At 50.6% G+C, this 16,160-nt stretch overlaps 1 protein-coding gene, 1 long non-coding RNA gene and 1 pseudogene across 4 annotated transcripts in view; 2 read left to right on the top strand and 1 right to left on the bottom strand.

The window, feature by feature from the left end:
• Nucleotides 1-1,246: 1,246 nt before the first annotated feature.
• Nucleotides 1,247-14,241, bottom strand: LOC138850192 (ubiquitin-ribosomal protein eS31 fusion protein pseudogene; annotated as a pseudogene). The gene is made up of 2 exons (XR_011389828.2): nt 14,115-14,241; nt 1,247-1,860 (listed from the first exon to the last, which is right to left on the bottom strand). The product of XR_011389828.2 is annotated as a ubiquitin-ribosomal protein eS31 fusion protein pseudogene (transcript).
• LOC103347926 (uncharacterized) lies at nt 4,250-8,316 on the top strand. The gene is made up of 3 exons (XR_011389826.2): nt 4,250-4,329; nt 4,452-4,511; nt 8,183-8,316. It is a non-coding gene; the product is annotated as an uncharacterized LOC103347926 (long non-coding RNA).
• The window catches only part of SLC36A2 (solute carrier family 36 member 2), a 33,242-nt gene continuing 29,002 nt past the window's right edge, over nt 11,921-16,160 (top strand). Inside the window, exon 1 of one of the 2 annotated variants that reach the window (XM_002710321.6) lies at nt 11,921-12,231. In XM_002710321.6, the coding sequence (XP_002710367.4) occupies nt 12,068-12,231 (164 nt within the window). In that variant the 5' untranslated portion in view covers nt 11,921-12,067. The remainder of the gene's footprint in view (nt 12,232-16,160) is intronic. The other variant, XM_070076338.2, reaches the window with a different exon arrangement.

The raw sequence follows: 16,160 nt of genomic DNA, 5'->3' as shown, positions 1-16,160 counted from the left end.
GTGTTTTTATGAAGCTCCCTGGGCACTCCCCCCACCCCCAGCCTGCCACTCGCGTGTTGGTCTCTGGGATAGGATTATTGATGTTTCCAATATACGTAATGGATTTGTCTATTTCATATTTCAAATCTATCATTTTTAGCTTTGGGCTTTTTGAAGGTTTGTTGTTAAAGAAATACACATTTACATCTTTTAGAGTTTTCTAGCTAAGTTGACTCTTTAGCATTTTATAATATCCCTCTTTATCTCTGGCAATATTCCTTGTTCCTAAGTATAGTTTGTTGTTAATGCAGCCACTCCAGGTTTCTTGAGTATTTGCATGTGTTTTTTCCTTTAATTTTAACCTACTGACTGTTCTTTACATTTAATGGATTTCTTGTAGAAAGCTGATAGTCGGGTCTTGTTTTTATATCCAATCTATCTCTGTCTTTTAATTGGTGTTTAGACCACTTATATATTTCATGCAATTGCTGCTAGTTTGAATTCAAATCTACCTTGCTGAATATTCTCTGTTCCATCTGCTCTTTATTTTTTCTTCTTTTTCTGCTTGTTTTTGGGTTGGGTATTTTTAAAGATCCCATCTTTAAAAAATATTTTTAGTCATTGCCCTATGGTCTACCATTTATATCTATAATCAATCATAGACTACTTTCAAATAATATACTGCTGTAGAATCCGAGCCCTCCAGTAGTATATGACCAATTCCTCTTTCCCATTTTCATGCTATTTTTGTCCCATTTTATTTTTATACATGCTATAAACCCACAATGCATAGCTACTATTTTTGCTTTAAACCAGAAGTTGTCTGACTTTTTCTTAAAGAACCCAACCATAAATATTGTAAACTCTCTTTCACTCTGTACAGGCTCTGTTCTGCTAGAAGCAGAGGGAGAGAACATATACACAAATGACCATGGCTGCATCCCAATAAAACTGTTACTCGTAAAAATAGGCTGGCAGCTCAAAGGCCATAGTTTGCTTGTCCTTGCTTTATTTATTTATCTTGTTCATGGTTTTTTTTTTTTTTAAGATTTATGTTATTTATTTGAAAGAGTTAGAGAGGTAGAGACAGAAAGAGAGGTCTTCCCTCCATTGGTTCACTCCCCAGATGGCTGCAACAGCTGGAGCTGTGCCAATCCAAAGCCAGAACCCAGAAGCTTCTTCCAGGTCTCCCATGTGGGTAGAGGGGCCCATGGACTTGGGCCATCTTCTACTGCTTTCCCAGGCCCTAGTGAGAGCTGGATCAGAAAAGGAGCAGCCCGGACTATTACCGGTGCCAAATGGGATGCTGGTGCTTCAGGCCAGGGCTTTTAACTCTCTGCACCACAGTGCTGGCCCCAATTGTTGATGTGTTTTATTAACTCCTCATATGCAGTCACCCGTCTTATAGTTTGTTGAAGCAGTAGGTCAGACAGCACGTGCCTCAGTGACACCTGTCAAGGTGGCTGGCCACAAAATCTCCAGCACCACCCTCATCCCAACTCCTAAGTACGCCACTCTTATCCACCTTACGTCCGTCAGCACAGCCAGCTCGGCCTTCTTTCTTTTACATTTATTCTTCCTGGGAGTGGGGCAGGACTTCTTCCTTTTCTTAGTACCACCGGGAAGTCTCAGCACAAGATGAAGAGTGGACTGCTTTCAGATGTGGTGGGCAGGGCCCATCCATCTGCAGTTGGTTCAGTCTTTGCTGACCGGGAGGAGTCCCTTGCCTCGGCTGGATCTTGGGCTGTACATTTTCTGTTGGAACCGAGGGTTCGGCCTGGAGAGAGATGGTCTTCCCTGAAACAGTTGTTATGCACACTTGCATTTTGGTGGCCATCCTACCATAGAAAGCCTTGTTGTTGCTTTAGGCAGTCAGATCTCCTGTAGAGGAATGAAAAATAAGAAAAACACTATTTTTATAGCTTCCTCTAACCAAGTTATTGGGTTCCTGCCACCTATGTGGGAGAACTGGATTGGGTCCCTGGCTCTCGGCTTTGTCCTTGAACCTTGTGAGCACTGGGGAGTGAATCAGCAGATAGGAGCACTCCCTACCGCTCGCTTGCTCGCTCTCTCTGCCTCCCAAATAAATGCTTTTAAAAATGTTCACATCCACGCATAGTACGCATTTCCATGGATGCTTTGGAGACCCCTTGAACAGGCACAGCGAGGTTACCCCAAGGGGCGGGCACTGGGGTGGAGCGGATTAAATGCCAGGCCGAAGTCCTGGCGATCCTCAGAGTATCATGGGGGAGAGTAAGAGCGTGTGGATGAAAATGATTTGCACAGACGAGGTGTTTGACGAGTTTTCGTTATTTCACTCTGGCCCTATGAAGGCCAGAAGAGGCACGAAGGGACCATCCCCATCTCCAAGCCAGGCTGAGCCTCCTCCTCTCCCAGCACCTTGGAACCTGAGGAAACACTGATCCGCCACCCAAGTGACAGGAACAGCCCTGCTGATGGGGGCCCGAGCAGTGTCTGAGGCGCGTCCCATGTGCGACACCACGGCCTCGGAATCCGATCCTGCAGATGGCTTCTTGGCCTCAGGCCGCAAGAGCTTAGGGGCCAGCACTAAGTCCCGCAGAGAGTGGCAAAGGCAGATTTAAACCCTGCTCTCTGAGGTGCTGAAGTCCGTGGTCGTAACCACTGAACCCTGTCCCTGACTCAGCTACCTGACTGCGGAGCAAGCGGCCCCTCCTCTCTCTCTGTAACATGAGAGTGTGGCTTAGGTGGCCCCCAGCACACTTTCCCACCCACCCGTGCTCTCCCTCTTCTGCTTCCGTGGCACAGGCCCAGCCACCCCGCTGGTTGGTGCAGGCGTCTGTGGCTTCGCCTCAGCCCCTGTAGCCCCCCGGGGCGGCTTGCGTTCCCCAGGCTTGTCACTCAGCGCAGGAGTTGCTGTGTGTGGAGTTCCCTGGCCAGATGCAGATGCTGTGTGTGCAGAAACACAGCTTCCATGGCACTGGGGCGCCCTTTATGGGCACCTCCGAGCAGGAGAGACGAAGAGGCGGGTCTGAAGTGAAGTTTGAAGGAGAAAATGGCCCCCAGTTGGGTAGCCTGTCCTCCACGGAATTCCTAACCGGGAACCGCGGCCACCGGGGGAGGCTGCAGGAAGCCGGCGGCCGGCAGAAAACACCACTTCCTTCTTGGTCTCTGTGTGAGTGGCGCCTGACCCTGGACCTCAGCGTTAGAATTTCTCCTTACAGAAGTGCAGGATGGAAGGGTGCCTGGGAGAGGCATCAGGATGAAGATGGAGCACAGCAGAGGCGCCCCCTAGCGCCTGACCATGACACAAAGCACGAAAGGGAGGGCAAAGGTGGTGAAACACACTCTAGAATCTACTGGGCGGAGAAATGAGCAATGGGTGTACCTCTAAGCCCTCTCTTTTTCTTCCAGCACATTAGCAGAACTTCCTGAATTCTTAACACAGTTTTTAAAAAAAAATTTTAAAAGATGACCTCTGCTTCTTTTTTGTTTGTTTTATTTAGGATGTATTCATTTATTTTAAAAGTTGAACATCAGAGACAGAGGGAAAGAAAGAGAGATTTTCCATCCTCTGGTTTACCCCCCAGAATGCCTGCAACAGCCGGTCTGGGCTAGGCCGAGCCAAGTGTCAGAAACGCCCTCCTGGTCTCCCAATTGGGTGGCGGAGGTCAAAGTACCTGAGTCATCATCCACTGCCTTCCCAAGTGTGTTAGCAGGAAGCTGGATTGGAAACAGCAGCTGGGACTCGAATGGCACTCCAGTGTGGGATGCTGGCCTTGCAAGTGGCTGCTTAGTCCACTATGCCACAGTGCTTGGCTGCCATTCAAAATTCTCATTTTATTATAAAAATAAAATATATGCCTTTAAAGATCAAATGCATTGATGTTCAAATGTGAAATTCCCACCCCTGCTTTTACCCATAAGTCTCCACTTAGAGTCCTATGCTGTGGGAGGAATTATTGTCGATTGTTCCAGACCTATCTCAAGCATAAGCGAGTCTATGCATAGTGTGTGTGTTTTGCACGTGTGAGCACTAGTGCTTGTCCACGGACCCAGACTCTCATTTTTCCCTATTTTCATCTTGTACGAATGGGGGTGAGCAGTTCACAGTTCACATAATACATCCTGCCTCTCCCTGCACAGGACTGTGTGTACGTGTACTGGAGTCTTTTTCACAGTTGCTGCAACATTTGATTTAATAGACTTACAACCACTTATTTAGCCATTATCTCCTTGAGATACCTACAGCTTGTTTGTTTGTTTGTTTGTTTTTGCTATTACAGATATTCTATTGCAAAGACTATGGTGTGGGAGTGAGCATGCAGTTCTATAGGATTGGTTATTAGAAATGGAGCTGCTGAATTAAAGGTAATACATCTTAAAGTTTTGATAGATATATGTGACAAAATTCATTTTTAGTGGCATGTCACTATATCGTGGACTCTGCTTGTCATGTTCATGCGCTTTTCACTCCCTACCTTGTGTTACAGCTGCTGATGTTCAGGTTCTGTTGCCTGTGTGTGGTGGACATCTGCTTCTGCTCCTAGCAGGTATCCCCCCTTCTTCTGGTAATCGCTGTGAGTTTCCTTTGGGAAACTCCTTATGCCACCCCCACTCCACATGGCTCTGAAAAGGCTGATTGTGCCTCTGGTCCAGAGGTGAGCACCACCTGGGGTGCTGTGGTGATGGCTCAGGCACATGTATGTGTGTATGTCTCCGTCCTGGCCATGGCAGTCAGTGCCACACTGTTTGTGGAGCTACTGTGAATCCAAGTAAATGACATTCCAGAAAGGCAAAACTGTGGTGACAGTAACAAGATCAGGAGTTGCCAGGAATTGGGGGTAGGTGGGGGTGGGATGCTTAGATGGAGCATGGAGGACTTTTAGGACAATGAACCCACCCTGTATGATACAGTAATGGCAGGTGCATATCATTTCAGCTTTGTACAAACCTGTAGGATGCTCAACACCAAGATTGAGCCTTTGTGTAAACTGAGCACTTTGGGTAATGACGATGTGTCAGTATAGGTTTGATGGCGTAATAAATGTACTGGTTTGATATAGGATATGGATAGTGCAGAGACCGAAGGTGGTCAGAGTGTGGGGGTTAGAGGATATGTGGGAACTGTCTATTAATTTTTTAAAGAAAGACAACACTAGGTTTAGGTAGATAATCTCTAAATTGAAAATCATGTGTTCTGCTCCTGGCTCTTTCCCAAACACGATACGTGTTTGTGTGTGCTTACTTCCTCTCCCTAAGCTTCAGTTTTTCTATCTGTAGGCTCAAGAGACTATACCTGTCAGTACGGTGAGTCCAGGACATCTAAGGAGGAAATTCCCAGAAACGTCAAGTGGTAGCTGAGGGCCTTAGAGAAGTCAGGTGGGGCTGGAGCCAGCAGCAGCAGCAGACTCTGGGTCTGAGCAGTGTGCTCTTAGGTGAGGAAAATGGGTTGTTCCAGGAGAAATCTGGGTGTTTAGTCCTGATGAAGGAGCGATGTTTAATGCCCCAGGGGAGATGGTTTCATTTATCTGCTGGGTACTAAGTGCACACTAACTGTGTGTACACCTTGTGGTAGGTCTCTAACCTAGCCGAGAGTCGGAACCACATGCACCAAAACACTAAAGCTCAATGGTCAACAGTTTGCTTTTGAAGTCAGGCAGGACTGGGCTTGACTGTGTAACTGCAAAAGGTTGAGCGATGGCCCCAAGACAAGACTCCAAGACTTTGCAGATATGAGTAAAGTAAGAGCCTCGAGATTAGGAGATTATTCTGTATTACCCAAGTGGGCCCTAAATGGAGCCCAGTATCTTCATAAGAGGGAGCCAGAGGGAGATTTGACCATGGAAAAGAGATAAGGAGATTATGTGATGGATGCAGAGATGCTACGCAAAGACCAGGGAAGGGGGCAGGGCCAAAAAATGCACAAAATGTCCTTCTAGAAATGGAAAAACCCAGGGAGCAGTTTCCTCTGGCCCTTCTGACACTTTCAGCTTAGCCCAGTGCAACTGGTCTTTAGTTTCTGGCCTTTAGAACAATAAGAGAAGACATCTGTGTGGTTTCAAGGCACCAAGTTTGTGACAGTTCCTTACACCAGTGGTAGGCAGCTGACATAAGCAAGGGAAAGGACTTCACCCCAAGCGTCAGTCAGGTGGGAATAACACCTTGATTCATCACACACATTTTGAGTCTCCCATGAGCCAGGCTGGTGGGTGCTGGACTCTGGGGCAAAGGAGTCCCTCCCACTTTCTTGGAGGCTAAATTCCAGCTGGAGGGCACAAACCACCATGGGCAAGCAAGCACGTAAGCAGGAGAACCACAGGCTATGAAAGAAAGAGCAGGGCTGTGATGGAGAGACTGGGCTGGCAGAGGGGCTGGCTTTGGATAGGATGGCAGGGGAGACCCTGGGAGGAGAACACACTGGAGCCAAGACCAGCCAGGCAAAAAGCAGAGGGTCCACAGCTCAGGCACAGGGAGCAGCAGGTGCAGATGTGCGAGGAGGGGAAGGGCAGTGTTTGTTGGAGACAAGGAGCAGGTTCGCGCACAGTGGAATGCTGCTGGCGGAGACAAACAGGGTGAGGGCGGAAGGGTGGCAGGGGCCAGAGCGTGCGGGGTATGTGGGCTGTAGTGAGGAGTGTTGACTGCATTCCCCCAAACAATTTGGAGCAGGGGAGGTTTTAAGCAAGGTGGCTCATCACTGGCTGCTGTAAGGAAATGGAATTCAGGCAACGAAACTAGTTAGAAAGTTAGTGCTGCCTTCCAAGGGAGAGATGTTGCTGGCTTGGATAGAGGTGGTGAAAATATTAAATAACATAATGAATATTGAATCCCTGGCATATAGTATGCACTCAGTAAGCAGTAGCTCTTGATCTGGGATGATGGTGATAGTGGTGGTGGCAGTCAGTCACCATCACCATCACCATCACCATCACCATCATCATCATCATACTTAGTTTTTGCTGGAAGCAAACAGCTGAATGAAATGTGACTGTGTTGAATGTGCAGTGTGGATGCCTGCAACAAGTCAGAGAGGCCCCATCAAGCCCTCATCCCCGCTCATCAGGGGAAGCTGTTGCTGAAGCCATGAACTCCTTCCTTCTCCCCAATGCACCCTCTGCCAGCAGGTCCAGAAACCTAGAAAACAGAGCCCTTATCCACACACATGAATAGGCAACACAGCTGTGCAGGGCTCCTGAGGGTCAGCTTGTAGTTTGACAGCCTCCACAGTTGGTCCGATGGACCTTTGGTGAGCTGACCAAATACGTGGTATTTGCGTGAAATCCCCTGAAGACATCTTACGTGGGCCCCTCTGTGTGACTCCAGCCGTCTCACACCTGAGCACACGCATGCAAACTCTCTCGTCTCCACCTCCTCAGCACTGCGCCAGCCCAGGCTCCCACCGTCTCTCCCTGACTCAGCCACCACCTCCTCACAGGCTTCCCTGCTTCCTCTCTTGCTCTTCTGTCCTCCATTCTCCATGAAAATCTTTCCAAACCCTGACACACATTAAATGACTCCCTAATTTTTTTTTTTTTTTTTTGACAGGCAGAGTGGACAGTGAGAGAGAGAGACAGAGAGAAAGGTCTTCCTTTGCCGTTGGTTCACCCTCCAATGGCCGCCGCGGCCGGCGTGCTGCGGCCAGTGCACCGCGCTGATCCGATGGCAGGAGCCAGGAGCCAGGTGCTTTTCCTGGTCTCCCATGGGGTGCAGGGCCCAAGCACCTGCCCTCCACTGCACTCCCTGGCCACAGCAGAGAGCTGGCCTGGAAGAGGGGCAACCGGGACAGAATCCGGCGCCCCCACCGGGACTAGAACCCAGTGTGCCGGCGCCGCTAGGCGGAGGATTAGCCTAGTGAGCCGCGGCGCCAGCCGACTCCCTAATTCTTTACCTTGAGCTGCAAACCTTCCTGGCCCAAGCCCTCATCTGAGCTCTGTCCCCTATGCGCACAGAATTCAGGTCACCCTGGATCTCTCCACTGCCTACGCCTGCCTTCTCCCTTACACCTGCTGCCCCTGCCTAACCACCAGCCTCAGTCTCCGATGTCCCACAGCTGCCTCCTCCTCTTCAGATCTTGGCTTCAACGCCACCTTCTCAAAATCCTTACCTGACAGCTTTCTCTCCATCGCCTCCTCCCTCCCACCCCCATCATCCTCTGCAACATCATCATGGTCATTTTCTTCAAGGCATGAACCACCATTTTCAGTTATTCCTTTCTTTCTTCCAGATTCCCCCTCTCCCTGCCACTGGACTGCCACTGGTAAGTAGGTAGAGATTGGATTTCGAAATGGAAGCTCCATCAGCTCGTGTGCTTGTATTTGATGACGGTGATGGGGCCTCTAAGGAAACAGTTAAAGGTTAAATGAGGTCATCAGGATCGGGGCCATGATCAGGTAGGATGGGTGTCCTTAGGAGAAGATGCACACCCAGGCACACGCAACCAGGAAAGGCCATGTGAGGGCACAGGGAGGAGGCAGCCATCCACATGTCAGGAAGAGAGCAAGCCCTGGCCAGAAACTGACTTGGCCAGCTCTTGCAACCTCCAGCATGGTGTTAAAATAAATGTTGTGTAGGCCACGCAGCCTGTGGCATTTTGCTATGCAGCTCCAGCAGACTGAGCCGTGAGTCCTATTTCGTTTGCTTACTCCTGTTGCCTACCTCCTGCCGGAGCACTCCCCACATGGCCAGGACTCAGTAAGTGTCTGTTGAATGAATGAGTGAACCTCCTCATTCATATTTTCCATGGTGCCCGGCAAGCAGTGAAAGCAGCAGGGCTCGGACCTCGAGAGACCTGAGCTCAGCTACAGACCCAACCCTGCCCTCAAACACCATTTATTATTACGTCCCTTCCACTGGCTGGGCTTCAGTCCCCCAGTCAGTAAGACAGGACAGCCCAGCACAGCGACCTCACAAATACCCTCGTGGGACAGCATGACATCTCCAGAATGGCAGCCCTGTCTGGGGCACTGACTGACCCAGGCCCTGCTTGTTCCTCTCCTCAGTTAATCCCCACTCCAGCCTGATACCCTCGACCAGCATTTAGCAATTGAGGAACACCCAGGCACAGGGCAGTGACTCGGGAAGCGTTAGCAGCCTCCCAGGAGCATTAGCAGGAAGCTGGATGAGAAGTGGAGCAGCCAGGACTAGATCGGCAGTCCAATATGGGATGCAAACAGTGGCTTTAACCTGTCTTGCCACAATGCCAGCCATGTTTATAAATTTGATCAATGTGTGAAATCCCAAAGTGTTGAAGCCCATGTAAGGACTTTGTGAATATTGGAGCTCCTGATGTGCACTGGGCAAGGCAGAAGAACAGAGATACCTGAACTGCAGCTTGGACGCAGAACCAAAAGAGGTGTCCACCATGGATGGATGATAAAAACATACATTGTATGTACACCATGGAAGACTATTCAGGCACATAAAAGGGACAGAATCTTGTGGCTTATAGCAGCATCGATGGACCTGGATATCCTAATGGTAAACAAAATTAGCCAGACTTGGCAACTGATGTCACTCATTTGTAGACTCTGAGAAAGCTGAGCTCCCAGAAGTTGAAAGCAGAATCATGGTTGCCAGAGGGCACCTGCCTCTCTGCCTCACGGCAGACCTGGAGTCCTGGAGTCCTCTGGCCTTTGAGGCCAACTACTGTCCAGAACCCACGTCACAAAGGGAGCAGTGAGGTCCAGAGAGGGACAGTGCCTTCCCCAGGGTCACACAGCTTCACATCAGAGCCACAGTGGACCTCAGGGCTTCGGATGCTGGCTCAGTGTTAGAGGGCTTATGTTGGCAGCCCCTCGCCTGGGAGAAGGCATCTCACCTGCTGACAAGTGTGACAATGATTTGGGGGTCCCTCCCCCTCAACCCTCTGCCACTTTCCTTCTCACTGATGATATCTGTGGAAGTCCCTGGGCAAACATGGCTATCCCAGCAAGAAATTTAAAGACTCTCAGTGTTCTTCCCAACCTGGAGAGGAAGCAGAAAGTGGATCGCACATAGGTATCCCGACCTCCTTGGCAGTCTGGTTTTACAGAGCCCTAGGGGGAAGGGGAGTTCTGAGCTCGGAATCCAGGGTGGAATGCTGGCGCCATGCAGGTGCAGGTGCAGGTGCGGGTCATGGACCGCAGCCTGATGCTCCCCAGCCCAGGGAGAGTGGCACGCAGGGGGGCCAGGCAACAAAGAGCAGACATGGCTAGGACCACAGCAAGTGTTTCCAGTGACTCAAGGCCAGAAACTTGAAGGGGTTAAGCCAGGGGGACAGTGTGGTGGTCCAAGAAGCAGGATGCAGCTCCAGGAGAAGCTGAGACGGCATTTGGACCCTGTGCAGGCTTAGCTGTGACCCTCAGCAAACTATTACTTCACCTCCGCGAGGCCCGATTTCTTCATCAGAACAATGCTACCCAAAGAAGTGGCCAGAGTGGTGGAGCCTGAAGCTTATACATTAGGTGGAAGGGGAGGGGAGGGCCCCTTTAAGAAGAAAAAAATGCAAAATTTGAAATTCAAAACTGCTTACCGGACCTTGGAGAGAGCTCCCTGCAAGGGAGGGGAGCTGAGAAATCTGTCTGGGATGCTACCAGTTAGCAGGGAGATGATTTAAGTAAAGCTCCCGGTGCGAAGCAGGACTCGATAAATGTTAGTTTGGGGAATGAGATGATGCAGGGGAAGTGGCAGGGCTTGAGTGCAAGGCTATAATTTCAGGGAGGAAGGAATGCTGGCCCACTCATCTGAAGCAGAGATAATGACAGAGAATGGGGTAGAAGAGAAGCCCCCGAGGCTGTCTTTAGCTACAGGCTTGGGTCCTGAAGGCCATGGGTGACCCTGGGCAAATCACACCCTGTCTTGGCGCCACTGTCCTGCCCAGGAAAATGTGGCTGGAGTTGCACAATCTCTGCCTCTCCCTCATTTCCTCTACTCTCCCTGTGGAAGCTGAAGCAGTTAGAGGTGAGTGAGGCTTGTTCTGTTCTGTTTTTAGCAATGTAAGAAAGAAACGCTCCCGGAAGGGCCATCTTACAGTGCGGGGACAGTGAGACGTGGGCACCCCGGCCCTGGGAGGAACACGAGAGGGGCCACGCAGGTGTTTTCTGGGAGGCAGGCCTGGGATATCGGTTAAGGTCCCCGCCAAGTTGCTCTGCAGTCCCAGCTCTGCCGCTTTGTAGCTATGCAACCTCTGGCAGAGTCCTTGACTTCATTCCCCAATTTGCAGGAGTCAATGAAAAAATATAGCTAGAACATTTAGAGGAGTGTCTCTCCCTTCATAAAGGCCTTAATCAAAGGTAGTTATTGAAATGATCTCTGGCCTGCACTTGGCCTGGTAGTCAAGACACCTGGCGGAATGCTTGTGTTTGATGCCTGCCTGTGGCTCCTGATCCCAGCTTCCCGCTAGTGCAGACCCGGGAAGCAGCAGGTGATGGCTCAAGTGGTTGGGTCCCTGCCACCCACGGGAGAGGCCCAGATTGAAATCCTGGCCCCTAGTTTTGCTCGCAGATATTTGGGGAGTGAATCAGTGAATGGGAGTGAACTGTCCTCTTAAATGTGTGTTTTTAAGTGTATTTATATGTGTGTGTATAAAAATATTTGTAGATTTATATAAATAATAAATATTTATAAACCTATCTCTATATATGGCCCTGAAGTCAGTTTTTTGTTCCTGGCCAGTCCTATTAATGTTGGGGAGAGACAGAATCTCTGACTTCTTGGAAAAGAAGAAAGATCTGTGCTTAAAACCACAATTTATATATATGGAGAGAGATGTGTGTACGTGTATATATGCATATCTACACATACCTGCACACGTACACACATATATGTCTATATCCCTATTGTCATTGCTGTTGCCATCACTGTTATTGATTGGCTAGTATCAGCAAGGGTGGGTGTCCTTCCCCAGTCCCTCCTTCCTCTCCACCTCCCTGGAGCTCCTCCTCTTCCACTGGGCTTCTTCAGGCTGGAGGAGGCGGTGCCCCGAGGAGGGAGGAGGGAGGAGGTGGGTGGGACCTCATTCCAGCTGGGCCAAGGCGGGCTGAGGCACAGCAGCTGAGTTGGGCTTGCACCTGCACCAAGTCACCTCCCCAGCCTGCCTCCTTCCACTGAGCTCTCCCTTTCTGAAGCAGTCATGCCTGTGACAAAGAGTGCTGAAGGTCCCCAGGCAGCCGATGCCCTCAAACTGGATGTCATACCGTCCCCCACAAGTGCCAAGCACCTGCAGAACAAGGACTCCAGCTGTGTGGATGGAAGCTCCTCAGAGTCCCCCGGCTTGGAGAAGACCAAGGGCATAACGTGAGTGCTGTCTCTGCCCTCCAACCTGCAAGTCTGCATTGATCCAAAACCAGGGGTGGGTGGGTATATCTGACCCTCTGTCCACTGTGCAGACGGGGAAACCATGATTACAAAGGGTACAGGCAGAGGCGGGGTCAAGAAGAGCTGAAAGGGTCAGGAGCGGGAGTGTCAGAAAAGCCCTTAGGGAGTCTGGTGATCCAGTCTCCAGCATGTTTCTGAGGGATTACTGCAGCCTGCACAGTGAGTCATTGGCTGGATTGGGACTAGAATCCAGCATTTTGTTCCTCTCCGGTCCTGTTGCAGAATCTCAAACCTCTTGCAGGAGAAAGTGGGTCCTGGGCTTGAAAACACAGTGGCCTCACTGTGGGCCAAGCCTTGCCTCCTTCTTGCCTCTTTCCCGCCTGCCCCTGCCTCCCTGCAGCAGGCCCTGGCCTCAGCTTCCCTGGCAGACTGCAGTTATGACAGCAGCAAGTGCAGCACGTGGGACACTGTTGTTTCTCCCAGTTCCCAGGAGATGGGGGCTGGGGGTGGGCAGAGCTATCATTTGCACGGTTTTCTTTTTTTTCTTTTTTTTTAAGATTTATTTATTTATTTGAGAGGCAGAGTTACAGAGAGAGAGGGAGAGAAAGAGCAAAAGGTCTTCCATCTGCTAGTTTACTCCCCAGATGGCTGCAATGGCCAGAGCTGGGCCCATCCGAAGCTGGGAGCCAGGAGCTTCTTCTGGGTCTCCCACTTGAGCCATCTTCTACTGCTTTCCCAGGCCACGGACCAGTGCCCATATGGGATGCCAACACTGCAGGCAGAGGCTTAGCCTAGTACTCCATGGCGCTGGCCCTTTGTGTGATTTTCAAGAAAGAAAAAAGAGGGAAGCCAAGGTAGAAGGCACCCTCTCTCCTTCCCTGCACTTGACCCCACCACTCAGCCAGACGAGCGGGCTCACTTAGGGGAAACAGTGCAGGAGGTGGAGGTGGAGAAGCTATGATACTTTAAGATGAAAGTGGTTTTTTTTGAAGACTTACTTATTTTTATTTGAAAGTCAGAGTTACACAGAGAGGAGAGGCAGAGAGAGACAGAGAGGTCTTCCATCCGATGGTTCACTCGCCAGTTGGCCGCACCCATCTGAAGCCAGGAGCCAAGAGCTTCCTCTGGGTCTCCCATGCTGGTGCAGGGGCCCAAGGACTTGGGCCATCCTCCACTGGTTTCCAGGCCATAGCAGAGAGCTAGATTGGAAGTGGAGCAGCTGGGTCTCAAACCGGCGCCCATATGGGATGCTGGCACTTCAGGCCAGGGCATTAACCCACTGCACCACAGCGCCGGCCCCAAGATGAAAGTTTTGACAACATAATGTAGCACCAAGGGCACTGCACGGAGCATCAGAAGGCCTGAGACCAGGTGGATGCTTGCTCCTTTTTCTACTCCTCCAGTTCCTCAGAGGCTGAGCAGGGAAGAGTGGAGTGAGGGGTGGGGGTGGGGGAGCAGTCTCCATGGAGACTAATCTGAAGGCGGAGTTGGGGTGTGCAGCAGGGAGGGACATGGTCCTAGAAGGGGCAAATCCTCTCTGCAGAGCCAGCCAGAGAGACAGTCTAGGGACGGTCTCAATGACTGGCATTGCCCTGGGGGCTCCCAGGCATTAGTGATCTGCTCAGACTTTGAGCTTTTCAGGCCTTGGAGCCATTCTCTGCTGAGTAGGGGAATTTCTCAATCAGAGGCCTTGGGGGAATCTTGGTGACCTGACCCGACACATGGTTGGGTAGCAAATTCAGCCACTTAAGGATCCAAAAAATAAAGCAGAAAGCTGGAGGGGGCCTCCTGGCTTGCAGAGAAGTCACACAGCAGGCTGGGTGAGAGTGGCCCCCCATTCAGATCCCCCTCTTGCGGCTTACCTACTTGAGCAAGTGACGGGACTTCTCTGCGTCCATTCTCTGGGAAGTGAGGGTTCCTTCTTCCCGCAGGCTACACCGGCGATGTGATCATAAATCCCCCAAGCGCGGTGCCTGATGACAGTCCAAGGTCATCGAGCAGCTCAGATCTAGAACCTGGGTCTTCCAGCTCCCAGTACACAGCTTGGCATGATTCACCACACTACGCTTTTTAACTGGCTTCGTGGCCCAAAGTTAAAAATTTTGATTTCTTAAGTCCTTTAGTTAGAATTTTCCAAAGTGACCCGTTGACCCTTCCCTAGTTACAAAACAAGCCCATCACGGGGGGCCGTGGGGTGCAGTGCGCTGTCAGCGATGTCGACACCCACGGGGCCGGAGAAAGGCACGCTGAGACTCAACATGCCCTTTCTCCTCCAATTGTTCTCTTTAACCCTTAACCAATCTGCCGCAAGCTCCTTGGCAAGCGAGAGGACTTAGGGGTTTAACACGAAGATGGGGGGGGGGGTGCGGATTTGGTGCAGTTCCTTCAAGTATGACAGAGAGTCAGAAGAGGGGCCCACGGTGCCCTTGGTGACAGAGGTGGTTCAGTTGCAGCCTTGAACTCTAACCCCTGGCTTGTCCAGTTCTGGAGGCCTAGCTCCTCCCAAACTCTTCTGTTGCTTCTTGAAGTGTCTCTTTGCTAGCATAGAAGGTTCTGCTGGAAATATTCCTAGGTTTCCAGAGTTAGAACCGTAAACCCAATTCCCACCTTGATTCAACCTGGTACAGGTATGAGAAGGTGGAGAAGCAGGCTTGCTTTCTGTTTTCTTTTTCTTTTTTAAAGACTTATTTATTTGAAAGACAGAATTACAGAGAGAGATTGAGACACAGAGAGAAGGAGCTCTCTCTCTCTCTCTTTTAAATATTTATTTATTTGAAATTCAGAGTTACACAGAGAGAGGAGACAGGAGAGGCAGAGAGAGAGAGAGAGAGAGAGAGAGAGAGAGAGGTCTTCCATCCGCTGGTTCACTCCCCAATTGGCCTCAATAGCCGGAGCTGTGCCAACCCGAAGCCAGGAGCCAGGAGCTTCTTCCGGGTTTCCCATGCTGGTGCAGGGGCCCAAGGACTTGGGCCATCTTCCACTGCTATCCCAGGCCATAGCAGAGAGCTGGAGCAGCTGGGTCTCAAACAGGTGCCCATATGGGATGCCGGTGCTTCAGACCAGGGCTTTAACCCACTGTGCCACAGTGCCAGCCCCCAGGCTTGCTTTCTAATTCACCAGCAGAGAAGTTGCCTCCCTGGAAGTTTTGTCCCTGATGGTCTAGACCTTGTCTTCTCTATCAACCTTCACATCTGCCTTAAAGACAGGATCTGGGGTTTTGTTTTAGTTGTGGGGGGTGGGGGTGGGAGGTGGGCATGCCAATCCCTAGACTTGATGTCTTGCAATGAGAAACAAACCAAAAAACCCTCTGGAACCCAATCTCCATGTGACCCTGTCCTGCCAGACTCCAGCTGGGGACTAGTTCACCAGACCTATTTATTCAGAAGTCACGGTGATCCCTCTGCTGCCTGCCATTTTCCCTTTCTTGGAGTTCAATCCTGTCTGTGACTGGTGTTAAAGCCTTGAGCTAGTGGCTGTCCCCACTCAGAGCCTCAACTTCCACAGTTATAACACAGACCATCGTTTTATTCATTCTGTCTGGCTGTCTCCCAGAGGCAGCTCAGCTAGAGTGGGGATGAAGAACACCCCTGGATTCAAACTCTGGCTCCCCAGTATGTCCTTAGACAAGTTATTAACAATCTCTGTGGGGCCAGCATCGTGGCTTATTGAGTTAAACTGCCACCTGCAAGACCAGCATCCCATATGGGTACTGGTTCAAATCCTGGCTGCTCCACTTCTGATCCAGTTGCCTGCTAATGTGCCTGGGAAAGCATCGGAGGATAGCACAAGTGCTTGAGGCCCTGTACCCACCTGGGAAACCCAGAAGTTCCTGGCTCCTGGCTTCAGCCTGGCCCAGCCCTGGCTGTTGTAGCTATCTAGGGGAGTAAAGCAGCAAAAGGAAGATCTCT

Source organism: Oryctolagus cuniculus, chromosome 6 (assembly GCF_051225735.1).
Source record: "Oryctolagus cuniculus isolate XC-2025 breed Fujian yellow rabbit chromosome 6, ASM5122573v1, whole genome shotgun sequence".
Lineage (NCBI taxonomy): Eukaryota > Metazoa > Chordata > Mammalia > Lagomorpha > Leporidae > Oryctolagus > Oryctolagus cuniculus.
Note: the sequence above shows the minus strand (reverse complement) of the source record. Positions and strands in the feature narration are given on the sequence as shown.